The following is a 27863-nucleotide window of genomic DNA, read 5'->3' on the forward strand; positions in this document are numbered from 1 at the left end:
AGGAGGTTCAGTTCAAACCTGCGGCGCGTAGAAAGCAGTCCCAGAGTGTAACACAGAGCTCCCAGCTGGTCGGATTTTTACTGGATCTCCAACCAGATCACGTCACCAGAGAAATCATGAAATCTCCCAAGATGAACTCTCAGGGCAAACGTAAGTCTTTGTTTCTATCCTCCCGTTTAAATGGCAGTGATCCTGACGGAGGGTCTAGACCTTCATCCTGCCGGAAGTCACTCAGTCCATCATGTGTCAAACTGTGTTGTGGCTGAACAGCGAGGCTGCCGGAGGAGGAGGAGGCGCTGACGGAGGTGCTGTGCGAGTTTGACGCGGTGATGGAGGACTTCACCTCCCCGGTGGAAAAACGTCACTTCCGGTACGACGAACACCTGAAGACCGCGAAGAGACGCAGCAGCACGAGCGTCAGTGATAGCGGCTTCAGTGACTCAGAGAGTAAGAACACCGTCTGTCTGTCCGTCTGTCCGTCTGTCTGTCTGTCTCTCTCATCTGTCTGTCTCATCTGTCTGTCTGCCTGTCTCTCTCATCTGTCTGTCTGTCTGTCTGTCTGTCTGTCTGTCTGTCTGTCTGTCTCATCTGTCTGTCTGTGTCATCTGTCTGTCTGTCTCATCTGTCTGTCTGTCTGTCTCTCTCATCTGTCTGTCTGTCTGTCTGTCTCATCTGTCTGTCTGTCTGTCTCTCTCATCTGTCTCTGTCAGACAGTCTGTCTGTGTGTCTGTCTCATCTGTCTGTCTGTCTGTCTGTCTGTCTGTCTCTCTCATCTGTCTGTCTCTCTCATCTGTCTGTCTGTCTGTCTGTCTCTCTCATCTGTCTGTCTGTCTGTCTGTATGGCTGTCTCTCTCATCTGTCTGTCTGTGTCATCTGTCCGTCTGTCTGTCTATCTGTCTGTCCATCTCTCATCTGACTGTGTTTGTGCATCTGTCTGTCTGTCTCTCATCTGTCTGCCTGTTTGTCCATCTGTCTTTCTGTCCGTCAGTCAGTCTGTCATCTGTCTGTCATCTGTCAGTCTGTTCTAATGTATTAGAGAATACATGTTATAGGTGACAGACAGCGAGACAGATGGACAGACATATTCTCTGAGACAGACAGACGGACAGACAGATGAACAGACATGTATTCTCTAACTGAGACAGACAGACAGACAGACAGACAGACAGACAGACAGACAGACAGACAGGTAGAAAGACAGAATGACAAATACCTGCCAACAACGCTGAGTATATACACAAGAGTTTGAAGAGACTCGTTGATTTATTGTCATCGTCATTGTATTTTATTTGTTGATGTATTGTTGTCCTCGCCACTGTCCGTCCGTCAGTGTCCTGGCTGCAGGCTGCAGACGGACGGACAGTGTCCTGCCTGGACAGTGTCCGTCCGTCTGTGTCCTGCCTGGACAGTGTCCTGCCTGCAGCCTGCAGCCCGCCGCTCTGCAGCGTCATGCTGTGTTGCGTTGATGCTGCATGTTTTTCTGCTGCTTCCAGCTGAACCGCCCATACACCTTATCATGTGCACACACACACACACACACACACACACACACACACACACACACACACACACACACACACAGATAACACTGAAGACGGTTATTTGCTCCACCCAGCACCAGCTCATGTATGATGAGGAGCGTAGCTGTAGTGTTGCTAGCCTGCTAAATGCTAACGCCGCTGGAAGAAGCGGTCCAGCCAGCGGCCGCACAGCAGCTCGCCAGGACTCACCCCAGCGCGTGCCGTGGCAGACGGGCGGTGTGGGAGGTGTGGGTCGGGCGGCGTCTGGCAGCAGGGAGGCGGTGGTTGTGGTGGTGGTGTGTCGAGCCGCAGCACCGTCCCGAGCTCCTCCACATGCGCCGCCGTGTGTTACTTCGCTGGGCGAAGGAGCGGGACGACACCCTGCTGAACACAGGGGGGACGTCGGCCGGTAGACAGAGGACAGACACGGGCAGCCGCGTGCTGGCGATGGACGGAGGAGGCCCACCAGGAGGTGGACAGATGACCGAGTCCCGTCATGCGGGCTGGCTGCACCACCTCCTGACCTGGAGCCAGGCTGGCGTTACGTCCACACACGTCCACAGACGTCCACAGACGTCCAGAGGAGTGTGTGTGTGTCAGGCGATGGAGGAGCAGAGACGAGCAGCATAGTGTCACGCAAGATGGACACAACCTTAATTATGGCTTCAACATTCACAAACCGCCTGTGTGTGTGTGTCTGTGTGTGTGTGTGTGTGTGTCTGTGTGTGTGATAGAGGAAGGCTGTCATTAGGGGAGAATGCATCGAAGCTGCTCCACTGACACACATATGCAGCAGCTCCACATGTGTTCCTGCTGTTGTCATGCAAAAGTTAAATAGTTTACACACTGAAAGATGAAATGTCCCTGTCTCTCTCTCTGTCTCTCTCTCTGTCTCTCTCTCACTTTGTCTCTGTCTCGTTCTCTCTGTCTCTCTCTGTCCCTCTCTGTCTGTCTCTCTCTCACTCTCTCTCCGTCTGTCTCTGTCTCTCCGTCTGTCTCTCTCTCTGTCTCTCTCCCTCTCTCTCTGTCTCTGTCTCTGTCTCTCTGTCTCTCTCTGTCTCTCTCTCTGTCTCGTTCTCTCTCTCTAACTCTCTGACTCTCTCTCTGTCTCTCTCTCTGTCTGTCTGTCTCTCTTTCTGTCTCTCCGTCTGTCTGTCTCTCTGTCTGTCTGTCTCTCTCTCTGTCTCTCCGTCTGTCTCTCTCTCTGTCTGTCTGTCTCTCTCTCGTTCTCTGTCTCTCTCTCTCTGTCTCTCTCTCTGTCTGTCTCTCTCTCTGTCTCTCTCTCTGTCTCTCTGTCTCGTTCTCTCCGTCTGTCTCTCTCTGTCTGTCTCTCCGTCTGTCTCTCTCTCTGTCTCTCTCTCTCTGTCTCTCGTTCTGTCTGTATCTCTCTCTGTCTGTCTCTCTCTCTGTCTCTCTCTCTGTCTCTCTGTCTCGTTCTCTCCGTCTGTCTGTCTGTCTCTGTCTCGTTCTCTCTCTCTCTGTCTGTCTCTGTCTCTCTCTCTGTCTCTCCGTCTGTCTCTCTCTCTGTCTCTCTCTCTCTGTCTCTCGTTCTGTCTGTCTCTCTCTCTGTCTCTCTCTCTGTCTGTCTCTCTCTCTCTCTCTGTCTCTCTCTCTGTCTCTCTCCCTCTCCGTCTGTCTGTCTGTCTCAATTCAATTCAGTTCAAAGGGCTTTATTGGCATGAAAGTTTTAAAACAATGCTGCCAAAGCATCAAGGTGCAGTGTGGACAGTACACAACTACAGTAATAATGAACATTAACACAACACCACACCGACCAACAGAGAAACAATAAAACAACAATAACAATAAAGGAAGAAGTAGATCAGAGGTGGAGCACGGGTTGTGAGGATACTACTGGTGTCAGGTGTTGTGCTGCTTGTCTCTCAGGCTGTGACACCACCTGACACATCTTGCTGCATCTATGCTGCATTTCAGTCTGATCACACAATGTATCAACATGTTGCATCTTAGTCTGGTCACACAATGTATCAACATGCTGCATCTTAGTCTGGTCACACAATGTATCAACATGCTGCATTTCAGTCTGGTCACACAATGTATCAACATGCTGCATTTCAGTCTGGTCACACAATGTATCAACATGCTGCATTTCAGTCTGGTCACACAATGTATCAACATGTTGTATTTTAGTCTGGTCACACAATGTATCAACATGTTGCATCTTAGTCTGGTCACACAATGTATCAACATGCTGCATCTTAGTCTGGTCACACAATGTATCAACATGCTGCATTTCAGTTTGGTCACACAATGTATCAACATGCTGCATTTCAATCTGGTCACACAATGTATCAACATGCTGCATTTCAGTCTGGTCACACAATGTATCAACATGCTGCATTTCAGTCTGGTCACACAATGTATCAACATGCTGCATTTCAGACTGGTCACACAATGTATCAACATGCTGCATTTCAGTCTGGTCACACAATGTATCAACATGTTGCATTTCAGTCTGGTCACACAATGTATCAACATGTTGCATTTCAGTCTGGTCACACAATGTATCAACATGCTGCATTTCAGTCTGGTCACACAATGTATCAACATGCTGCATTTCAGTCTGGTCACACAATGTATCAACATGCTGCATTTCAATCTGGTCACACAATGTATCAACATGTTGGAGTTTACATTGAATCTTTCTCTCTGTCTCTCTCAACCTGTCTCTCTGTCTCTCTTCGCCTGTCTCTCTGTCTCTCTTCGCCTGTCTCTCTGTCTCTCTCAACCTGTCTCTCTGTCTCTCTTCGCCTGTCTCTCTGTCTCAGGTGCAGACTCACTCAACAGAAACAGTTTTAGTTTCAGTGATGAGAGACTGAACTCCCCCACCGTGCTCTCTCCCACCACCACCTCCCCCCCTCTCATGTCACCCAAAGGTGAGGACACACACACACACACACACACACACACACATATTCTTGTTTGCAGAGCTCGGCCATGGTGACGTGGTTATTATGGGATGTTGTACAAGGAACAAACCAGAAGTAGTGAAAAAAACCTTAGATTTTAAATGTAGACAAACACAACCGCGGTGAAAATAAACATATTTGTTGTCTTATAACACACATCATCTGAGGCAAATGTGTATTTTGTGATATTGGGCTGTACAAATAAAACTGACTTGACTTGAGGTTTGTGTTCATTTGGTAGAATTGATCGTTGGTCAGCAGACATCTGAAACTCTTTCTGTTCTTCTGTGCATCTACAGCCAAACTTGGAGACACCAAAGACCTGGAGGACTTCATCGCCGACCTTGACAAGACGTTAGCGAGTGAGTGTTAATGCAGATTAGCTGTCATCACGCAGGATAATCCAGTCTGTCTGCTCCTCAGGAACAACAGGAGTACTGGTTCCTCGCATCGGTCATGTTGACCGCGGCTCATAGGGCCACGCGGGAGTCACACACGATGAGGAGGAGCTGAGACGGGACCTCCTCAGGGATCAGCAGGAGGTCCAGCGGAGGTTTCACTGAAGAGAAAGACAGCTCATCCACTCCTCTAGATACATGCACAAATCTACATGCAGACATGGACAGACACTTTTGGTGACGTGCGTCTAGCAGTGAATCTGACCTAAAGGATCTGTAGCTGGTTGCGCAAATGAATGTTAGACCAGCCTGCAGAGTTAGATCAGTCTGCAAGAGTTAGACCAGTCTGCAGATTTAGACCGGTATGCAAGACTCAGACCAGTCTGCAGAGTTAGACCAGTCTGCAGAGTTAGACCACTCTGCAAGAGTTAGACCAGTCTGCAGATTTAGACCAGTATGCAAGACTCACACCAGTCTGCAGAGTTAGACCAGTCTGCAGAGTTAGACCAGTCTGCAAGAGTTAAACCAGTCTGCAGATTTAGACCAGTATGCAAGACTCACACCAGTCTGCAGAGTTAGACCAGTCTGCAGAGTTAGACAGTGTCAGACCAGTCTCCAGAGTTAGACCAGTCTGCAAGAGGTAGACCAAGTGTGCAGAGTTAGACCAGTCTGCAAGAGTTAGACTAGTCTGCAGAGTTAGACCAGTCTGCAAGAGGTAGACCAGTGTGCAGAGTTAGACCAGTCTGCAAGAGTTAGACTAGTCTGCAGAGTTAGACCAGTCTGCAGCGGTAGACCAGTCTGCAGCATTAGACCAGTCTGCAGAGTTAGACCAGTCTGCAAGAGGTAGACCAGTGTGCAGAGTTAGACCAGTCTGCAAGAGTTAGACTAGTCTGCAGAGTTGGACCAGTCTGCAGAGTTAGACCAGTCTGCAGCGTTAGACCAGTCTGCAGAGTGAGACCAGTCTCCAGAGTTAGACCAGTCTGCAGAGTGAGACCAGTCTCCAGAGTTAGACAGAGTCGGACCAGTCTGCAGAGTTAGACCAGTCTGCAGAGTGAGACCAGTCTCCAGAGTTAGACCAGTCTGCAGAGTGAGACCAGTCTCCGGAGTTAGACAGAGTCGGACCAGTCTGCAGAGTTAGACCAGTCTACAAGAGTTAGAGCAGTCTGCAGCGGTAGACCAGTCTGCAGCATTAGACCAGTCTGCAGAGTTAGACCAGTCTGCAAGAGGTAGACCAGTGTGCAGAGTTAGACCAGTCTGCAAGAGTTAGACTAGTCTGCAGAGTTGGACCAGTCTCTAGCGGTAGACCAGTCTGCAGAGTTAGACCAGTCTGCAGCGTTAGACCAGTCTGCAGAGTGAGACCAGTCTCCAGAGTTAGACCAGTCTGCAGAGTGAGACCAGTCTCCAGAGTTAGACAGAGTCGGACCAGTCTGCAGAGTGAGACCAGTCTGCAGAGTTAGACCAGTCTACAAGAGTTAGAGCAGTCTGCAGCGGTAGACCAGTCTGCAGCATTAGACCAGTCTGCAGAGTTAGACCAGTCTGCAAGAGGTAGACCAGTGTGCAGAGTTAGACCAGTCTGCAAGAGTTAGACTAGTCTGCAGAGTTGGACCAGTCTGCAGCGATAGACCAGTCTGCAGAGTTAGACCAGTCTGCAGAGTGAGACCAGTCTCCAGAGTTAGACCAGTCTGCAGAGTGAGACCAGTCTCCAGAGTTAGACAGAGTCGGACCAGTCTGCAGAGTGAGACCAGTCTGCAGAGTGAGACCAGTCTGCAGAGTCAGACCAGTCTCCAGAGTCAGACCAGTCTGCAGAGTTAGACTAGTCTGCAGAGTGAGACCAGTCTGCAGAGTTAGACTAGTCTGCAGAGTTAGACCAGTCATAGTTCTGCTCATAAACTGGTCTAATGTGAGTTAGACAGTTGCACAGAAATGAAGACTGACCAATTTTGAGTCTAAAAAGTTAGCCACCTTGCACATATGTTGTGGTTTGCTTCCAACATTATGGAGCATGCGCTGAGAAGGAAAAGAATTTCAAGAGACGTTTTAGAGACATTTCTGAAAAATGTCTCTGTTCTCAAAATGTCCTTTTGACTGTTGGCGTCTTAAAGAAGTCCCACGTTGTTTTCTGCTGGGGTGGATGGAGTGGGTTGAAGGGTTGCTTCATCAACCAGGTTTTTAATTTGAAACTAGCCTTCATCTACCCAGAATATATAGCGAAGCAGTGCTATTAAGAATAGTCCAGAATTAGATAGCTTTGTGCAACAAGCTAACTTAAGTGTTAGATTTCATGCTGTAGTTGAAGCCGGTCTTGCTTCAGTCAGCTCCTGGTGTGTGTGGTGTAGAAACCTCAGGAAAACAGGGATGATATAGTGGTGTGGTTGAGTGTCTGCACCAGACATCTTTACTACTCGTCTTGTGTGTTGGAACTTGCATCAGAGCACATGGAATGTGTGTGCATGTAAAACCTGGAGCGGAACTCCAACAGCCGATGTCAGGAGTGGGAGTTTGTTTTCCCAGTGTCCTTCCTGGTGTTGTGTTTTGGACGTTAAAATGTCTTTCACTCACAGTGGAGACGCTCTGTCTCATTAAAGACATTCAATCAGCCAGCCCTGGCTGGTGGAATGGAGTGTTTATTGGAGCTGCTGGCGTTTATGATGACCGACCTGTAAAACCAAACACTGGCCTCGCCAAGAATAGAGCTGACCACCACAGTCCTGCCCTAACCAGACGCCTGTCTGTCTGTCTGTCTGTCTGTCTGTCTGTCTGTCTGTCTGTCTGTCTGTCTGTCTGTCTGTCTGTCTGTCTGTCTGTCTGTCTGTCTGTCTGTCTGTCTGTCTGTCTGTCTGTCTGTCCATCCCCAGGCATGTAACATGGAGACATGAAGATGCAGATTCATCTTGGAGTGAAGCCATGAGGGAGGAAGAGAATATGGGGACACCAAGGGAGCAGCCTAACCACCCCCAACCAGCCCCCACCCCCACCCACACACACACACACACCACCCAGTTGGGTACAGAGTGACTGGCAGGTGACGAATCAAATCAAAACAGCTTCAACTGGTTGCTGTCAGCAGTGGCAACCAGGCCACCAAACCACCGAACCACCAATTCACCGGGCCACTGAATCACTGGGCCACCAAGTCACTGAATCACAGGGCCACTGAATCACAGGGCCACCAAGCTACCGGGCCACTGAGTCACAGGGCCATCAAGCTACCGGGCCACTGAGTCACTGGGCCATCAAGTCACTGAATCACAGGGCCACTGAATCACTGGGCTACCAAGTCACTGAATCACCAAACCACCAAGCCACTGGGCCACCAAACCACAAAGTCACCAAACCACCGGGCCACCCAAGTCACCAAACCACCAGGCTACCAAACTACCAAGTCACCAGACCACCAGGCTACCAAACTACCAAGTCACCAGTCACCACGCCACCAAACTACCAAGTCACCAGACCACCAGGCTACCAAACTACCAAGTCACCAGACCACCAGACCACCAGGCTACCAAGTCACCACGCCACCAAACTACCAAGTCACCAGACCACCAAACTACCAAGTCACCGAATCACCAGGCCATACTGGCTGCAAAAAGACAGAAAATGAAATCTTGATGGCTTGACTCAGATGACATCACGAGGACATGGATCCCAGGAAAGCGACACATTAACAGATGCTCTGGAGACTAAAGTGGTTATCCTTCATTTCTTCAGTAGTCCATTCTCGTGCCACAAACCCCTGAGTTGCATGTGAAACAGACACGATCCTGAGTGCTAGGAAAGTGTTCACATTCAGGTCACCATTTCCGACAGTTGTACATCCTGCTATAACATCGGCAATATCATCTGGTGGTGACAATCTGTATATTTTGGAGAAAGAGCAGTGAAGACAAGTGTCATCCGACATGGAAATTTCAGGCGACATATCAATCCATAGCAAACGTTGTTTTTCTATTCTGCATTTGAGATATGCTTCTTCTTCTTCTGCTGCTGCTCCTCCTCCGGACTCGACACACTTCCTGTGCAGCTCCATTTGTATACTTGGTGGGAATGATGGAGCCCACACCAACAAATGATAACATAGGAATAACTGTAGAACAGTAAACACACTGACTGGTACTCCAGTAGGGAAGGCATCAGACGTGCTGAACAGGAAGCGTCAGGGATGACGTGACGTGTTGAACAGGAAGTGTCAGGGATGACGTGACGTGCTGAACAGGAAGTGTTAGGGATGACGTGACGTGTTGAACAGGAAGCGTCAGGGATACATGACGTGTTGAACAGGAAGTGTTAGGGATACATGACGTGTTGAACAGGAAGTGTCAGGGATGACGTGACGTGTTGAACAGGAAGTGTCAGGGATGACGTGACGTGCTGAACAGGAAGTGTCAGGGATACATGACGTGTTGAACAGGAAGTGTTAGGGATGACGTGACGTGTTGAACAGGAAGTGTTAGGGATGAGGTGACGTGTTGAACAGGAAGTGTCAGGGATACATGAGGTGTTGAACAGGAAGTGTTAGGGATGACATGAGGTTTTGAACCGGAAGTGTCAGGGATACATGAGGTGTTGAACAGGAAGTGTTAGGGATACATGAGGTGTTGATCAGGAAGTGTCAGGGATGACGTGACGTGTTGAATAGGAAGTGTCAGGGATACATGAGGTGTTGAACAGGAAGTGTCAGGGATACATGAGGTGTTGAACAGGAAGTGTCAGGGATACATGAGGTGTTGAACAGGAAGTGTTAGGGATACATGAGGTGTTGATCAGGAAGTGTCAGGGATGACGTGACGTGTTGAATAGGAAGTGTTAGGGATGACGTGACGTGTTGAACAGGAAGTGTCAGGGATGACATGACGTGTTGAACAGGAAGTGTCAGGGATACATGAGGTGTTGAACAGGAAGTGTCAGGGATACATGAGGTGTTGATCAGGAAGTGTTAGGGATGACATGAGGTGTTGAACCGGAAGTGTCAGGGATAACCACGTTAGGTGGAGCTCTGCTGTTAGAATCAGAGAGTTGGGCCGAGCTCCGCATCCAAATCGTGAGCTGGAAGAGTTTTTGAGAATATCTTTTTATAACAGAGGTATATTTGTAATTTTATAGAGCTGGTTATTGTAAATTTGTCTGTAATACTTTTTTTGTTAAATATATTTTTGTATCTTGTGTAAATAGTAAGTGTTTCAAATCCTATGTGCCGTAGTATTAAAAGAACTTCTTTGGTCAACTTTGCATTGGACCAACTCAGTGCCTGGAGATGAGATCGTTTCGTGCTTCTAACAAATGTGGACGGAAATCCCTCGTCCACTCCTGAAAAACTGGCAAGCAGTGCATATGTACTTTAATGCAGCTAATGTCTGTCGGAGACCAGAGCAAAGTCTGAAAGATCCGTGTTTATCAAGCGTCTCGTCTTTGCTTCTGACCGCAGCGTGGATTTGGGGCTGTCTCAGTATTTCAACACTGGTCTGTGTACATGATGTACACTTCAGCTTCCCTTTTGATATTCTGCAGCAGTTTATGAGTTCTACACGGCAATCTGTCTATATGTGCTGTATGTATGCTGTATAAATTATAAGTAAATAATATTTCATAAAAAATAAACAAATCAATAAAAATAAATAACTAATAAATAAAAGGTATGTACACTGTATAATTACAGTACAGCATATCCCAACAATAGAAGCTGGCCAAGTGCAGTATTCTACTATAATCATCATTGTATTGGAGTTGATTTCCATCTCACAGCACGCGCTGTAAAACAGAGCAGAGTCAATGCAACACAATACAATTCAGCACAACACAACAAAAGTCCAGGCTAACAAATGAGTATTGATTGACGTTGCGGGTTCAGAGCTGAAAAAAACATTTTCAATCAGACACCCTGAGTGACAGCTGGCTCTACGCCAGTTCAGCACTTCAGCCACATCTCACACTGTGCATCACTCTGTGTGTGTGTGTGTGTGTGTGTGTGTGTGTGTGCGTGTGCGTGCGACCTGCTCATCTCCAGCACTCAGTGCAACACAGGTTCTTTGCCATCTTGGTTTCAGGACAGCCAGACAGGAAGCCATAATAAACGCTGTGATGCTTTCTAGTTCCAAGCGTTCTTTCTGTTCTAGTTCTCTCTGCACGAGTCAGATGTTCATTCTGTTCTAGATCTCTCTGCACGAGTCAGATGTTCATTCTGTTCTAGTTCCCTCTGAACGAGTCAGATATTCATTCTGTTCTAGATCTCTCTGCACGAGTCAGATGTTCATTCTGTTCTAGTTCCCTCTGAACGAGTCAGATGTTCATTCTGTTCTAGATCTCTATGCACGAGTCAGATGTTCATTCTGTTCTAGTTCCCTCTGAAGGAGTCAGATGTTCATTCTGTTCTAGTTCCCTCTGCATGAGTCAGATGTTCATTCTGTTCTAGTTCCCTCTGAAAGAATCAGATATTCATTCTGTTCTAGCTCTCTCTGCACGAGTCAGATGTTCATTCTGTTCTAGTTCCCTCTGAACGAGTCAGATATTCATTCTGTTCTAGATCTATCTGCACGAGTCAGATGTTCATTCTGTTCTAGTTCTCTCTGCACGAGTCAGATGTTCATTCTGTTCTAGATCTCTCTGCACGAGTCAGATGTTCATTCTGTTCTAGTTCACTCTGCACGAGTCAGATTTTCATTCTGTTCTAGATCTCTCTGCACGAGTCAGATATTCATTCTGTCCTAGATCTCTCTGCACGAGTCAGGTGTTCATTCTGTTTTAGATCTCTCTGCACGAGTCAGACGTTCATTCTGTTCTAGTTCTCTCTGCGCGAGTCAGATGTTCATTCTGTTCTAGATCTCTCTGCGCGAGTCAGATGTTCATTCTGTTCTAGTCCCCTCTGCGCGAGTCAGATGTTCATTCTGTTCTAGTTCCCCCTGCATGAGTCAGATGTTCATTCTGTTCTAGTTCCCTCTGAAAGATTCAGATATTCATTCTGTTCTAGCTCTCTCTGCACGAGTCAGATGTTCATTCTGTTCTAGTTCCCTCTGAACGAGTCAGATATTCATTCTGTTCTAGATCTATCTGCACGAGTCAGATGTTCATTCTGTTCTAGTTCTCTCTGCACGATTCAGATGTTCATTCTGTTCTAGATCTCTCTACACGAGTCAGATATTCATTCTGTTCTAGTTCACTCTGCACGAGTCAGATTTTCATTCTGTTCTAGCTCTCTCTGCACGAGTCAGACGTTCATTCTGTTCTAGATCTCTCTGCACGAGTCAGGTGTTCATTCTGTTCTAGATCTCTCTGCACGAGTCAGACGTTCATTCTGTTCTAGTTCTCTCTGCGCGAGTCAGATGTTCATTCTGTTCTAGAACTCTCTGCACGAGTCAGACGTTCATTCTGTTCTAGTTCTCTCTGCGCGAGTCAGATGTTCATTCTGTTCTAGATCTCTCTGCACGAGTCAGATGTTCCTTCTGTTCTAGTTCTCTCTGCGCGAGTCAGATGTTCATTCTGTTCTGGTTCTCTCTGCACGAGTCAGATGGCTTTGTCATTCTTCACTAACCTTCAGCAGTAGGTAGGAGCTGAGGAATGACAATGGATGACACATTCCATAGACAGGAATGACTCACGGAGGCCGACTGTATGTCATGTTGCAGTAATCGGTCTGACATTGGCTCATGCCACAGAAGTGTATTCACTCACTCACACAACAGTCCAAATACACGCACATACACACTAAAATAAACATTGCCCGTAGATGAGCTCTGGTGCTCATTAATCAACCTCTCAACAAAGCAGGTTATGTAACGTGTATAGCGACAGGGTCTATTTTCAGAGGTGGAAGGAAAAAGAAGGGTGCGCCCCCCCCCCTGTCCCCGTCCCCGTCCCCGTCCCCGTCCCCGTCCCGTCCCGTGGCAGGTGTGATCTGAGCTGTCCTCTGGTAAAGAAGATGCCTCCTGGACAGCTGATCACATAGGTCAAAGGTCGCTCACCCTGAGCAGACACACTTCCATACCGGCTCCACGAGGGAACCGCAGCAGGCGCAGACAAACCAGGGATCCCGGTGTCATAAAACAGTTTTACTCGGACCAATGTTACGCAAAGATCAGGTCCAATGGAAATCCCGTTTTATGATTTTTATTTATTTTTTTTGTATTTTTTATCGGACGGTTAATGTAAAGTTAGCCAAGATGTTTGAACTGCTGTTGTTGCGAAAACCTGAAAGCCCCTTGAGAGACTCTCCTCCTGGTTGTCAATGTAATTAAACCATTTCAGAAAACCAATCTGCTTCCGGTAATGAATTTACATAATCTAATACTCTGATTTGATTGGACAGTCAATGAATTGCCATCATCAGTCTGTCAGTTGGTCTGTTTTTGTGTAGTTGCCAAGAAATATCATGCTAGCTAGCTAGCTAGCTAGTGTAAACTACTAATAAGACACGTTAGCCCCTAGCTAACGGGTCTGACCCTGTAGCCGAGCGGTTAGTGACGTCGCCTTGTGGTGCAGTACACCCCGTATCGAATCCCGCACCGGGCAAGAAAATAACCGGTTACATTGGTGGCAGCGGTGGGAACCGGAAGTGTGCAGATCCTCAGAAGTCTCTTCGGAGCGCGGGAATAACAAAGCGCGAGGGCGCGCTTCCGGGGAGGGTGACGACTGTAAACTACTAATAAGACCCGTTAGCTAGTCTGACCCTTTAGCCGAGCGGTTAGTGATGTCGCCTTGTGGTGCAGTACACCCCGTATCGAATCCCGCACCGGGCAAGAAAATAACCGGTTACACTAGCTATCAATACAGAGTCGTAGGAACTCAGCCTCCTGAGAATTGGCTGTGTTCCGAGAGGGGGCGCTAAAACAGTTATAACAAATCACATGATGAAAACACGGCTCTCCTAACTTTAATATTACACTATAAAATATGTCTGACTGGACTGAAATACGGGCTGGATTTTAACCGATGGAAAATGCGAAATGTGTCAGGCTAGAAATAGCTACTAGCCTGTTGTAGCGCCAGACTGTCACTAATCTGGTGAGAGACAGAAGTGTCTGCAGCCTTTGGCTTGATTTCATCTCTTTAAGAACAATATTTTACCTTGGTTTCAGAGTGAAGAATCTTTTCATGCGTTTAACGATGTAGTAAATCCGTCAGATCCTCACAGCAGCATGTGGCTGTCACTCAGCCGCTGGGTACTGTGGTGGGTGGGGTCTCAGTGTGTGTCAGTCTGTGTTAATGTGAGGGCAGGAAGCTGGCATGGACTCCTGTCTCTGGCTTGTTTCTTTAGCTCAGTTGGCAGGGGGAAGCAGGGGCGAATAGCTGATCACCTGTCTGCGGCGACCATGTTGACACAGCTCATGATCTCCTTTGGGTTGGAGGGAATTCTCCTCTAAAACAACTTCAACAGTTGGCAGCAGACGGCACCTTTTTGGCAGCCTGAGTCGCCTCCCCCCCTGAGCATCTCTGAACTTGGCAGTGGATTTGGCTACTGGCTGAGGATCGGACGGCCTGCTGGACCGGGAGTGTGGGAAAATGAGAAAAATCAGCAGAGATAAAGAATGGAGGGTGAGGGGTGTAAGGATGAAGGTGACACGATGAGCTCAGCAGAGAAGAGATTGATGAGATGAGAACAAGAAGACAGAGTGCAGGTTCAGGTTATTCTTGTTTTTCCCCCCAATTGTACTTGGCCAATTACCCCACTCTTCCGAGCCGTCCCGGTCGCTGCTCCACCCCCTCTGCCGATCCGGGGAGGGCTGCAGACTACCACATGCCTCCTCCCATACATGTGGAGTCACCAGCCACTTCTTTTCACCTGACAGTGAGGCGTTTCACCAGGGGGGACGTAGCAGGTGGTAGGATCACGCTATTTCCACCAGTTCCCCCTCCCCCCAAAACAGGTGCCCCGACCGACCAGAGGAGGCGCTGATGCAGCGACCAGGACACATACCCACATCTGGTTTCCCTCCCGCAGACACGGCCACTTCCGTCTGTAGGGACGCCCGACCAAGGTAACACAGGAATTTGAGCCAGCAATCCCCGTGTTGGTAGGCAACAAAATAGACTGCCGCACCACCCGGACGCCCCTGGTTCAGGTTTTTCTAATCTCGCACCAAAACCCTGCTGTAAAGAATAGCATCTGACTGAAATTATTACCCAACATTACCAAAGTCTGATAATGAGAGAAACACGTTTTAAATAAACAAATCAATATTCTGGTGGGTGAGGCGTCATGTGACCGAGCCCCTACAAATTAGCACTGAGTCGCAAATATAGTGATGATTTGGTGAAGTGAGCAAAGGAGGAGTCTCCCAACGTAATATGTTTCAGAGCTACAAGAACTGACCGGGCCCATTAGAGCTAGCAATATGACAACTGCTAAGCTAACTCCCCACACACGAGAAGCCAGGATGTTACCATGGACAGTTGGCAAGCAGACAAGGGCATCATGGTCCACATCATCCAAACTTCTCTCTCATAAAATGATCTGACACAGCAGATGTGATTGGCAAGACATTCAGATCAGAAACAGCTACCCCTTCAGATAAAACCAAATCAAGGGTGTTACCACTGCAATGAGTCGACTCTTGAACAAACTGAGTGAACCCAAAAGGATCAACTGGTGCCAGAAAGGCTTTACTTAGAGGATCAGCAGCTTTATTCAGATGAATATTGAAATCACCTAGAATTAGAATTTCATCAGAGTGAGGAACAAGACCTGAGACAAATTCTCCAAATTCTTCAAGAAATAACGAGTAACAGCCAGGAGGCCGGTAGAGTATCACAATCTGGACTGGGCCAAGTCTATTCATGGCTGAGGGAGCTGGACCAAGAACAAGAGCCTCAAAAGACTGGAATTTAGATTCAAGTCTAGAAGTCCGATTGAAAATAGATTTATATATTAAGGCAACACCCACACCTTGTTTATTTGCCTGAGCTACATGAGCATCGGTATAGTCAAGTGGGGAAGCTTCATTTAAGGGAAGGAAAACATTTGGTTTCAGCCATGTTTCACATAACCCAATCATATCGAAACTATGTTCAAGAACCAGATCATTTATCAGTAAGGCTTTGGTAGACAGTGATCTGATATTTATGAAACCAAACTTGAGCATCTTGTGGAAGTGATCAGTAGCAGGCAGAACTTTAGATCTACCAATAGACGAAAGATTAATTGGAATTAGACACCTTGTATTTTTAGTTGGCAATTTTGAAGACGTACGCTTTGGATGATGTGTGGTCACACTTTTGATAACGTTAGAGGTTTGGTTTTGTAAATTATTAAGTACTTCGTTGCAAATTTCACCGCCACCAGTGGTAGGAATGATTATTAGATTATTGTGAGTCACACATTTAGGGGATGAGAGCTTGGGAGCAATGCAGCGGGGTAGGGAGACAGTTTCAATGTAATAGACCAAGCTATCAGTCTGGATATCGTAGCGAATTCGGGGGGACAACGCAACCACAGGAACTGCCGCGGCCGGGACGCGAACCCGTATCGTCCGCACCGCAGGAGGCATCGCTAACCGACATCAGCGATGTCGCCTCGTGGTGCAGTACAACCCGGATCGAATCCCACAGCGAGCGGAAATATGCTCAGTTACACATCAATCCCGGACTGCAACCTCACTCAATCTGCTCTTCCAGCAAGAAAACAAACATTTCACAATACGCTTCACCATGGTGTTGCACGGCCATCATACATTTCGTTACACAGTCCGTATAAAGGTCGTAAATTTCTACTCATTTAAAGCGTCAACAGTGTCCGTTCTGCTGGATGAAGAACGACGGCGCAGCGCAGCGCCTGGCCGCACGCCGAACAACAGCCAACAACCTCGTTTTAAAAACGAGTTCCTTCTTAAGCCCAGTGCTTAAGTGGACGAATCCAAGTGGCAGCGAATACTCACCGGAGGGAAGTGGGAGAAAAGGGAGGGAGAAACAGTCAAACTTGCCGAACAGGTTCGCTGATGATGCAGCTCCTACTGCAGCACGGTCCGTCCACCTACCTGAACTCGCACAAGTCCATTTTGCAGACACTAAGTTAAGTACAATCAAACATCAACTTCTCATCCACACTTTCACCGTCTTGCTTAGTTTGCCGAAATGCTGTTCTTCACCCTGTAGTCACACAAGTCCTGCCCTCTGCCACCGTTCCTCTCCTTCCAATAGGCCCACAGTTCCTGACAGTCACTGATCGGCCGATGAAGTGCGCACCCATCACCAGAGGCGATTCAACACTCTACAAGGCAGTCAGTCCCATGTGGCTCGTCACACTATGCTATGCTATGGCCTGAAGAACATGTGCATCAACATAGTGTAACGTGCATGGATAAGAAGACACGCTGGCCGCTGGCTGGCGGGTCTGACCCTTTAGTCTAGCGGTTAGCGATGCCTCCTGCGGTGCGGGCGACACGGGTTCGCTTCCCGGCCGCGGCAGTTCCTGTGGTTGCGTTGTCCCCCGAATTCGCTACATTGGTGTCAGAAGTGGGATGGAGCGACCGTAAGGCCATCGGAAGCGTAGGCACCCTGAGGCGTGAAGGAGCTGATCTGCTTAAGCGCGGGGACGCGCTTCCCGAAGGAGGGGGGTAGTGTAACGTGCATGGATAAGAAGACACGCTGGCTCGCGGGTCTGACCCTTTAGTCGAGCGGTTAGCGATGCCTCCTGCGGTGCGGGCGACACGGGTTCGCTTCCCGGCCACGGCAGTTCCTATGGTTGCGTTGTCCTCCGGATTCGCTACAATACGTTCAAACAGCATGTGTAAATGTGAGCAGCTTTTATAGCCTGTCTGCCAGCTTCTAACCTGACTGAGCATGCCCCGGCATGCCTGAGACAACATTTGCATAGCGCCTACACTGAATACATGCCCAGGCATGCTTGGACTGACCAAGACCGCTTGTTTTGTGGGAAATATACTAGTAAACTTAAAATATGATAGGAGATCACAAAAACAGCGTACATCTAAAAAACGGTGTGTCATAGGAAAATTGTAAGGCAATTTTCGTGATCAGCAGCCCAAAATCCATAAAATACACCCAAAAATGTTCAGGTAGCAAAATCTTTGTTGCCCGGTGATGAGAAACTCCCTGACTAAACATGTTAATTAAACTAGTTGACTCCACATCCACACTAGATTTAAACCTAGCAGGCCTTCTAAACACCTGCAACCTGCTGAATGATAAGTCCCTGGTGTCAAACTAAACGTACACTGCTATCTATATTGCTGGACAAAAGAGCGGCGCCGTCCCCAGTAGGGTGAATGCCGTCCGCTTTCAGCAGGTAAGGGCGGCCCCAGAAAGAAGGCCAGTTATCAACAAAGCCGAATCCCTGCTCATTACAGTAATGAGCCAGCCAGCGGTTGATTGAGGCGAGCCTACTGTACATCTCATCATTACCCCTCACAGGTAAGGGACCAGAGACAATTAATCGATGCCGACACATCTTTCTAGCAAACTCAAGCATTCTGACTAGGCTGGCTTCTGTGATCTCTGATTGCTTCATCCTAGCATTATTGGTGCCGACATGAATAACAATGTTGCTGAAAGTAGTGGTGCTGTGTGCCTGGGTTCCCTGACTCTCCCTCCGTGACGCCAGCACCCTAAGATTAGCTTCTATGTCGGAGACTCTGGCCCCGGGTAAACGGTGAACCAAGGCTGGTGAAGCCAATCTGATATTGCGGGTAATGAAGTCTCCTATCACTAGCATGAGTTGCTTTACTCTGTCGACAGGAGTCGGAGAGGCAGGTTGGACGGTAGGACTACCAACGGGGCTGGTGAGGAGCGAAAACTGGTTTGCAGTCGGGAGAGGTGACTGCAGACCAGGCCACACGACCGGTGGCTTGCTCTTGCGAGCCTTCCTACGCCGGTAAACAGAGACAAACTCAGCTGCATCTGCCAACAAGGCTGAGCTAATGCTAACAATAGCAAGTCTGCTGTTAGGCCCGGGGCTAAGACTATCTGGAGGGCCCATCGCATCTGACGTTATCCTAGCCGAAAGCAAATGCTCTAACTCACGGACATGTCTCTCTAGTAGAGACAACCTATCTGTAACTACGGAACAGTCACCACACATTATCGTTTTAACGAGGCTTCTTTGACTGGAAATGCAATAGAGCTAACTGCTAAGCTAGGCTAAGCTCGAAGCTAGTAACAAACTTGGAATGAGAGGCTGACAAGAGTCGACAAAAGACAAAGAAAACTAGAGAATCTAGCGATAAGTGAACTAAGCACAGAAACTGCTAAATCAGTAGGACAAATGAAGAGGTTAGGGCAGAATATAGAGAAGAGATAGTAAGAGAGTAAACAGGAGTCTTGATCTCACGAAGGAGACTCTCACGAAGGTGGAAGCTGGAAACAGCTGGCAGTGACGTCCACAGCTGGCGATCAAGGATTGATTCTACTTCAACCACCTCACATCAACGCCCACACTGTAAGAACGTTTGTTGTTCCAGAATTGGCCTCTTCCGCCACTTGACCCTCAATAAGGACCCCTCTATGTGGACCATCATACTCGACCTCGAGTGATCACTGATGATGGTGTGTGTGTGATTGTGTGTGTGTGTGTGTTCATGTCTATGAGGTCTCATATGGAACGTGCAGCGAGTGAGTTCACCTTCATGTCTGTAGAAAACAACCCACCCTGTCAACCTCTGAACTGAGGCCCTCACTAGATGACAATCCTTCATCTTTATGACAGTGGCCACTTGGAATAGTAATCTGTTAGCATAATAGCATACAGACAGGCAGGGGCGGCTGTTTCAAAAGGCCCAACAATATCAAGGCCCAGTTTTTTCCAAGGACCATCAGGGAGTTCGACAGGCTGCAGGGGAGCAGGCTGGGTGAAGACTTTCACCCCAAATTAAAATGGACAGAAGGAACACTGTCACGGACATAATTAGTACTGCTGATCCCCGAAACTAAAATTACACATGGATAATGACCCTCATCTGTCTTATCAGTATGACTTGTGTGTGACCTGACAAACAACACCGAACAAACCCATCCTGGACAGAACTGTCCACTGTACTGACCTGTCATGCAATCTTTCCCTTACAGACCAGAGGATGGAAAGTGTCTTTGTCTGTCTAACAGTTTGTGTGACAAGTCAATGTCTAATCCCTTATTAACCGTCTCTAAACTCATTTCACACGAACCTCCCACCACATAACCTCAAATATGACTGGCAGGATGAAGCAAGGCCTCTTCATCGCAGGGTTGGGTCAAGATAAGGTAAGAGATAAAATATACTTAATTAATCCCCGTGGGGAAAATCCTCCTCTGCATTTAACCCATCAGGCACCTGCCATGCAGTGTCCGGGAACCAACTCCAGTTCTTCTTTCCACTGCCTTGCTCAGGGGCACAGGCAGGAGTATTAACCCTACCGTGCATGTCTTTTTGATGGTGGGAGGAAACCGGAGCACCCGGAGAAAACCCACGCAGACACGGGGAGAACATGCGAACTCCACACAGAAAGGACCTGGGACGGCCTGGGGTTCGAACCCGGGACCTTCTTGCTGTGAGGCCACAGTGCTGACCACTGGGCCACCGTGCTGATGTTCCCCTGGCACGTGGGCGCACACACACAGACACACACACAGGTCAGGACAATGCGTTTGTGTGTGAGAGTGCCATGAGGGTGAATTTGTGGGTGTGAGCATCCACTGGGGCTGAATGGAGGGCAGGCGCTGGTTTTCTGGACTCGCGTCTCCTTCAGGGAACAAGACACTCATGACTACTTGACTTGTTTGGCAACAAGCAGCCATGGTGGAATGTGGACAAGGGACGAGAGATTAAGACAGATTAAGAAACCCGATATCAGGAGGAACAAAATGTTATGACAGCAAAGTATTGTCTCAGTTACATAACAGGTTCTGTACAGTGTGAGAAATCCTTCCATCCTAGGACAAAATGAGGACCGGCACACCTCTGTCACTTTACGTCAGGATCATCATGGTGTCAACAATCTTTAAAAAGTAAATTACTATAACACGACTAGAACGTTGCACATGTCAGCTAATCTAATCGTTTTGTGATGGGTTTTTAGTGTTGTTCTTGTTCATGTAGATGTCCATCCATCCTACTTCGAATGTTATCAGTCGATTAAATGAGTCAATGGGGAGGGAGAGTAGGACCATACTATCTCATATCTATGGTCTGATACCAACTGATAACGGCCAAGCGGCTCATCCATCCATCCACCAATTATCCAAACCGCTTATCCTGCTCCGAGTAGCGGGGAGCGTGTTTGTGGACCGTAGGATGGTTAGGGCAGAGGCTGCAATTCCGCTGGTTGGCAGCAGGGGGAGTGTCCTCAGAATGTCCGCGTACTGAAATGTGACGTAGGCTTCACTCTGTAGACAGACGGCTGTCATTCTAGCCAAATATTTCGGTGGACTTGTCGCTGAATTCAAGCAGATGTAACGTATATTGTAACGTATATTAAACTAACGTTAGTTCAACACATTTCTGTGATGTGTGTGTGTGTGTGTGTGTGTGTGTTATTCATTCGGTTTTGACGCGTGTGTGATGTTTGGGGTGAATCCCAATTCCCATCTTAACCCTCAGTCTTAACCCTCAGTCTTAACCCTCAATCTTAACCCTCAGTCTTAACCCTCAATCTTAACCCTCAGTCTTAACCCTCAATCTTAACCCTCAGTCTTAACCCTCAGTCTTAACCCTCAGTCTTAACCCTCAATCTTAACCCTCAGTCTTAACCCTCAATCTTAACCCTCAGTCTTAACCCTCAGTCTTAACCCTCAGTCTCTAAATGCGCGCTCCCGCGAAGTGCTAGGACCGTCCCAATTCTCAGAGTATTAAATTGAGGGACAAGACTGAGGGCTGTGCAGCCCTCCATTTTAAGATTTTCCAGCACCGCCCTCGGCAGTAAGTGCTATCCCACAATGCCTTGCGTATCAACACTCAAAGCAAGATGGCGGCGAACACCGGCAAGAAGGCGAGCTATAAATGTAAGTATTTTCTTTGTTAATAGATATCTAAAAATTACGAAAACCACTGTATTATCTTAGTTTAATGTCATTTTATGGATTCTATGCCTCTGTGTAGCATAACATTTATTTTTATTTTTACGATATCCGTGCCGGGTGCGGACAGGCGATATATTGCTGCTGTCCTGGTGTTACAGAAGTCATGTTTCTCGGTGTTAATGTGGTTATGAAGTTGCTTTATCAAGACACAGCCCACATGACATGTTGGCACCGACATGTGTATAAGATGGCCGAGCTAGCGGCGTCTCCTGTAGCCGTAGAGATGGATACTGTAACCGGTTATGTTCTTGCCCGGTGCGGGATTCGATACGGGGTGTGCTGCACCACAAGGCGACACCACTAACCGCTCGGCTAAAGGGTCGGACCCGTTAGCTAGCTAGCTAGGGGCTAACGTGTCTTATTAGTAGTTTACAATATCTAACGATAGTCACAGCTGTTGTTTCGCTTTAACGTTAACAAAAGGCCGTGTTATGCGGTGGCTTTCTGCTGAATATTGTAGCGAATTCGGGGGGCAGTCTGGGAGACCGTCGCCATGGCCGGGACGCGAACCCGTGTCTCCCGCTCCGCAAGCGACAACGTTAACCAGTCCGACCCGTTAGTCAAGGACCAACGTGTCTACTTACCCATGCACGTTACAATATTGTGGTATTTATACGGGTTATTTGGTGGAATATCAACTCATAACGAACTTATAAGCTACAGAAAAACCTAATGTAAACTACTAATAAGACCCGTTAGCCGCTAGCTAACGGGTCTTATTAAGAAAAGGTTTACTGAGATAAGCGTTCAACGTCACACGCGTAGCCACCATTTTATATTCTCTTCTTCTGTATTAACGTAGATCACACGTTTCATTACCCAGCAGTGCCTCCTAGCGGCGGTACAAGATAAACATTACAGGACACAACAGCTCTCTGTAAAAGCGTAGGCGGAAATCCCGGGGGGGACACACGACCCCCCCACCCTGGGAAAAAATACGATATCCCCCCCCCCCATATATCACATAACTATGTAATGTCAATAATATAAATAATACACAACGAAAGCACCTGTGCTGATTATAGACATTTAATAGTGCATATTCAAGTTTCAAAAGATCGCGATCCCCCGCCCTTTACATCACAGTGGTTTGATCTTCGCCACCTACTGGCCTTACTTGGTATTACTGGTTGTAAGTACGAATACCTGCATACATACTGGACTGATAAGGAACACTGCTATAACTATTATTATTATCAGTAGTACTAGTATAATAATTTAAACATTTGAACAAGTTCGGCAACCCTTTAGTGAACTACCTATCAATTATCCAGCAGTAATAATTATGGTTCCTCAATATACAATTAACATATTACAACGTAGGCTGTGTGTTACAGCACTACTTTTGGTGTCCCCCTCAGGAATTGCACTTGAGAAAATGTCATGTAATTGTCCCCTCCAAAGTTGATGTCAGATTTTCTCCCCTATGTAAAAGAATACTCTACTCGACAATAAATGAACAAAGTGGTAAACATGACTCACCGTTGGATGAAAGTTATAAAAGTAGTAACAAAACCCTCATAATGACACAAAGAAGGTATAATCTGTAGTCAGCTGGTTAAGTATATAACCATCAAATCCATGAACATGTATTGTGTATTAGTACAACTAATTTTTAAAAAAAGAATGCCAATCAATGGTACAGATGAAATGACATCATCTCCCAAAGAGCACAGCTCTGCATTTAACCTAGTGCAGGGTAGTATTGGTCAGTACACAACATAGTCCTGATGCCCTTTAGGTTTGTATCTGGTGCGTGGATGATTCGGGGGAAGTGTATGTAGTGGTATGTGAGTGTGGCAGCGTATGATTTGTCTGCCCTACCTCAGTCACGGGTGGAAAACGGGCCAGGTGTGTTGCGATCCATTTGTTTTCCGTCACTCAATAAGAAGGTGTTGGGGCCCACTCCCTTTTCCACTGTTACAGGGGCAGAGAATCTGGGGTGAGCTTTAGGAGTTGACCGGGGAATCCTTATCCTCACTCTCTCCCCCTCATGAAAGAGAGGAGCACGTGCACCACGTTTTGAGTCAGCATAGAGCTTCGTCTTGTCTTGTTTCTTCTGCACTTTGTCACTTACATCGGCAGGAAGAGGTATCGCAACAAGAAGCAGAGGCAAGATGTCCAATCTGGTACGCATCTTCTGGCCGTAGAGCATTTCATGGGGTGAGGTGGAGGTGGTGGCATGTCGTGTCACGCGGTACACTTGAAGCCAGGTCAGCACAGCCTCTTTCAATGGCTGCGACTGCAGAATTGCCGTTTATGTGCAGCTTCTCAGGGAACGATGAAATCTTTCAATGGCTCCATTGGCTGCAGGATAGTAGACTGTCCGGATATGATGTATGCCTCGTGCCTCCAAGAACTCAGTGAAGACAGCTGAAGTGAAATGAGGCCCATTGTCAGTGACAGCAGTGGTGTAGTCGGGGCCATACGCACGTATATGCCGTATACTTACCTTTTTCCCGCGGCTGTTTGCGCATACTGACTTCTAAGGATCAATATTTGCGTGTGAGAAAGTGGTGTAGTGTTAAAATCTGGTTCGACACTCCCGCCCTGTCTGAGCCCGATGTGTGCTATAGATCCCAATGTCCCTCTAGCAACACAAGAAACGTTTCGACATGTATAACGACCAAAAAAAAGAAAGAAAAGAAAAGTGATTGCACTTTCTCCAAGGTACAGGTGTTTACCTCGTTCTGTCGGACTTATCAAAGCTTTGTAAAGACAAGGTCTGCAAGACTCAGTTTTTTGACCATGGTGTCCTTGTCTGTTTGCCAACTGTCCACGGTAACATCCTGGCTTTCCGTGTGCGGGGAGTTGGCTCAGCAGTTGTCATATTGCTAGCTCTATGGGCCCGGTCAGTCCCCGTAACTCTGCAAGATATTGCCATTTTATGAGACCAGTGTGCTAGTTTCTCTGGTGTCTACAATTAAAAGCACTGAAGTTGACAAACGTCGACAAGTACGATGGAGTTTTGTTGGGAGACTTCTCCACTGGGTAGTGTCCGAAAGGGTGCGATGGTGGATACAAGCGGCTGAAATGAGTTTCCTCCGTAGGGTGTCTGGGCTCAGCCTTAGAGATAGGCTGAGGAGCTCGGACATCCGGAGGGAGCTCGGAGTAGAGCCGCTGCTCCTTCTTGTCAAAACGAGCCGGTTGAGGTGGTTCGGGCATCTGATTAGGATGCCTCCTGGGCGCCTTCGTTTGGAGGTTTACCGGGCATGGCCAACTGGGAGGAGACCCCGGGGTAGACCCAGAACTCGCTGGAGGGACTACATGTCCAATCTGGCCTGGGAGCACCTTGGGATCCCTCAGGAGGAGGTGGAGGGTGTTGCTGGGGAGAGGGACGTCTGGAGTGTCCTACTTAGCTTGCTGCCACCGTGACTCGACCCCAGAGAAGCGGCTGAAGATGAATGAATGAATGAATGAATGAACTTCTCCATTGCTCACTTCACCAAATCATCACTATATTTAGAAAGAAGAAGAAAGCCACTTTATTTTGTCGTTGTAGGTTACAATGAATGTGCTCTCTGCATTTAACCCATCCTACAGGCGCCGTGGGCAGCTGCAGCACCCGGGGTCCAACTCCACTTCTTCTTTCCACTGCCTTGCTCTGGGGCACAGGCAGGAGCATTAACCCTACCGTGCATGTCTTTTTGATGGTGGGAGGAAACCGGAGCACCCGGAGGAAACCCACGCAGACACGGGGAGACCATGCAAATTCCACACAGAAAGGACCTGGGCCAGCCCGGGGTTCGAACCCAGGACCTTCTTGCTGTGAGGAACAGTGCTAACCACTGGACCACCGCACCGCCCATAATTTACCGCCCATACTTTACGACTCAATGCTAATTTGTAGGCGCCCAGTCAGCTGCAGCCCCGCGCCGCCCACCACAATCTGGAGTTGTTTCTTTAATAGGTGTTCAAACGTAGCTGACTTGGGTGGTGCCGGGGCAATACCTGCTGGTGGTGACGGTGCAGACATAACAGCACTGCTGACGCTCATTCATTCTAAATGGAGCTCCAACACTCACCTGACCAGCACCTACATCGGAGACACACGGCTGCAATAAAACCGGGAGAAAAACCACAAAGTGTTTAAATAAAAACCCCTCGTTATGAAGCAACTACAAACTGTCAATCTAAGAACACGAGGCTCCGTCCGTCCCTTCCTCTATTCGCCTGTGTAGACGAGTCCGTCCTTCAGACGACCTGTCCCTGTGCCAGCACCAGCCCAGACCAGAGTCCCCCGAGTCCGTCCTTCAGACGACCTGTCCCTGTGCCAGCATCAGCCCAGACCAGAGTCCCCCGAGTCCGTCCTTCAGACGACCTGTCCCTGTGCCAGCACCAGCCCAGACCAGAGTCCCCCGAGTCCGTCCTTCAGACGACCTGTCCCTGTGCCAGCACCAGCCCAGACCAGAGTCCCCGAGTCCGTCCTTCAGACGACTTGTCCCTGTGCCAGCACCAGCCCAGACCAGAGTCCCCGAGTCCGTCCTTCAGACGACCTGTCCCTGTGCCAGCACCAGCCCAGACCAGAGTCCCCGAGTCCGTCCTTCAGACGACCTGTCCCTGTGCCAGCACCAGCCCAGACCAGAGTCCCTCCACACCTCTCCTCCAACATTCGACACTGCTCCCTGAAGCCATGCTGACTGTCGGCTGTCTGAAGTTCATAACGTCCTCACCAACACAGATAACCATCAGAACCAGAACCAGAACCATGTTTATTGACCGTGTAAGTCTGGACTACATGGAATGTGAGTCCGGTTCCGTGGCTCTCTCAGTGTACTTAACATAGACTAACACCACTACAACACAACAATCTGCACACATATACACACAAGCACTGACTTATACAGGAGAAATAAGAGGTGGTAAGGTGCAGTGGTGCAGAGAATATATCAGAGATGCTGACATACTACATGTTAGCTGCTTACTGACATACTACATGTCTGAGGTACATGTACATGACAGAGTGTACCAGTATACCTACAATGCACAGTACAATATATACATCATGTACAGCACAGTATGTACAACATGTACAGTACAGTGTGTACAACATGTGCAGTACCGTGTGTACAACATCTACAGTACAGTATATACAACATGTACAGTACAGTATGTACAACATTTACAGTACAGTATATACTACATGTACAGTACAGTGTGTACAACATGTGCAGTATATACTACATGTACAGTACAGTGCATGTGCAGTACAGTATATACAACATGTACAGTACAGTATATAATACATGGTTGGATGTATTGACAGTGTTAAGTGTTCATCTGAATGACAGCCCGTGGAAAGAAACTGTTTTTATATCTGGGTGTTTTGGGATACAGTGCTCTGTAGCGCCTACCAGAGGGGAGGAGTTGGAACAGGTTGTGACCGGGGTGTGATGGGTCTGCAGTGATGTTGCCTGCCCGTTTCCTGAGTCTGGAGGTGTACAAGTCCTGAATGGAGGGCAGGTTGGCACCAATGATTTTCTCTGCAGACCTAACTGTCTGTTGTAGTCTGTCCCTGTCCTGTTTGGAGGCTGAACCAAACCTGACAGTGATGGATGTGCAGAGGACAGACAGTGATGGATGTGCAGAGGACAGACTGGGTTACTGCAGTGTAGAACTGAATCAGCAGTTCCTGAGGCAGGGTGAACTTCCTGAGCTGGCAGAGAAAGTACATCCTCTGCTGGGCCTTTTTGATGGTTGTGTCTGTGTTTGATGACTTTGGGTCCTAGGAGACTGTGGAGCCCAGAAATCTGTAGGTTTTCACTGTAGACACCGTGCAGTTGAGTATGATGAGAGGGGTGGGGGGGCAGTGTTGGGGGGCTCCTGCTGAAGTCCACTGTCATCTCCACTGTTGTGAGCGTGTTCAGCTCCTGGTTGTTATGGCCGCACCAGGGGGTCAGCTGATCAACCTCCCGTCTATATGCAGACTCGTCACCATCCTGGATAAGGCCGATGATGGTTGTGTGGTCCACAAACTTCAGGAGTTTAACACACGGGTCACCTGAGGTGCAGTCATT

General features: G+C 48.0%; 1 protein-coding gene across 3 annotated transcripts; it reads left to right on the plus strand.

Moving 5' to 3' along the window:
* Window positions 1-10533, plus strand: rgcc (regulator of cell cycle). Of its 3 annotated transcripts, none has more exons than XR_008810992.1 (6): window positions 1-150; window positions 271-447; window positions 4310-4417; window positions 4750-4812; window positions 7704-9604; window positions 9736-10533. XR_008810992.1 is itself a non-coding variant. In XM_056289241.1 (5 exons), the coding sequence occupies exons 1-5, from the start codon at window positions 117-119 to the stop codon at window positions 7709-7711; spliced, it is 390 nt and encodes a 129-aa protein (XP_056145216.1). In that variant the 5' UTR covers window positions 1-116; the 3' UTR covers window positions 7712-10531. The 3 variants fall into 3 exon arrangements, 1 of the variants encoding a protein (XP_056145216.1); XR_008810991.1 differs by having other exon boundaries at window positions 7704-9314; window positions 9347-10531; XM_056289241.1 differs by having other exon boundaries at window positions 7704-10531.
* The last annotated feature ends 17330 nt before the right edge of the window (window positions 10534-27863 follow it).

This window comes from Lampris incognitus, chromosome 11 (genome assembly GCF_029633865.1).
Source record: "Lampris incognitus isolate fLamInc1 chromosome 11, fLamInc1.hap2, whole genome shotgun sequence".
In the NCBI taxonomy this organism is placed as follows: domain Eukaryota; kingdom Metazoa; phylum Chordata; class Actinopteri; order Lampriformes; family Lampridae; genus Lampris; species Lampris incognitus.

What these genes read in the sequence shown, in the direction of transcription:
- rgcc (XM_056289241.1), top strand. Translation starts at nt 117, where the DNA reads ATGAAATCTCCCAAGATGAACTCTCAGGGCAAAC. An exon ending in CGGCTTCAGTGACTCAGAGA is followed by an intron (nt 448 to 4,309) that starts GTAAGAACACCG and finishes TCTCTGTCTCAG; the next exon opens with GTGCAGACTCACTCAACAGA. An exon ending in CCCTCTCATGTCACCCAAAG is followed by an intron (nt 4,418 to 4,749) that starts GTGAGGACACAC and finishes GTGCATCTACAG; the next exon opens with CCAAACTTGGAGACACCAAA.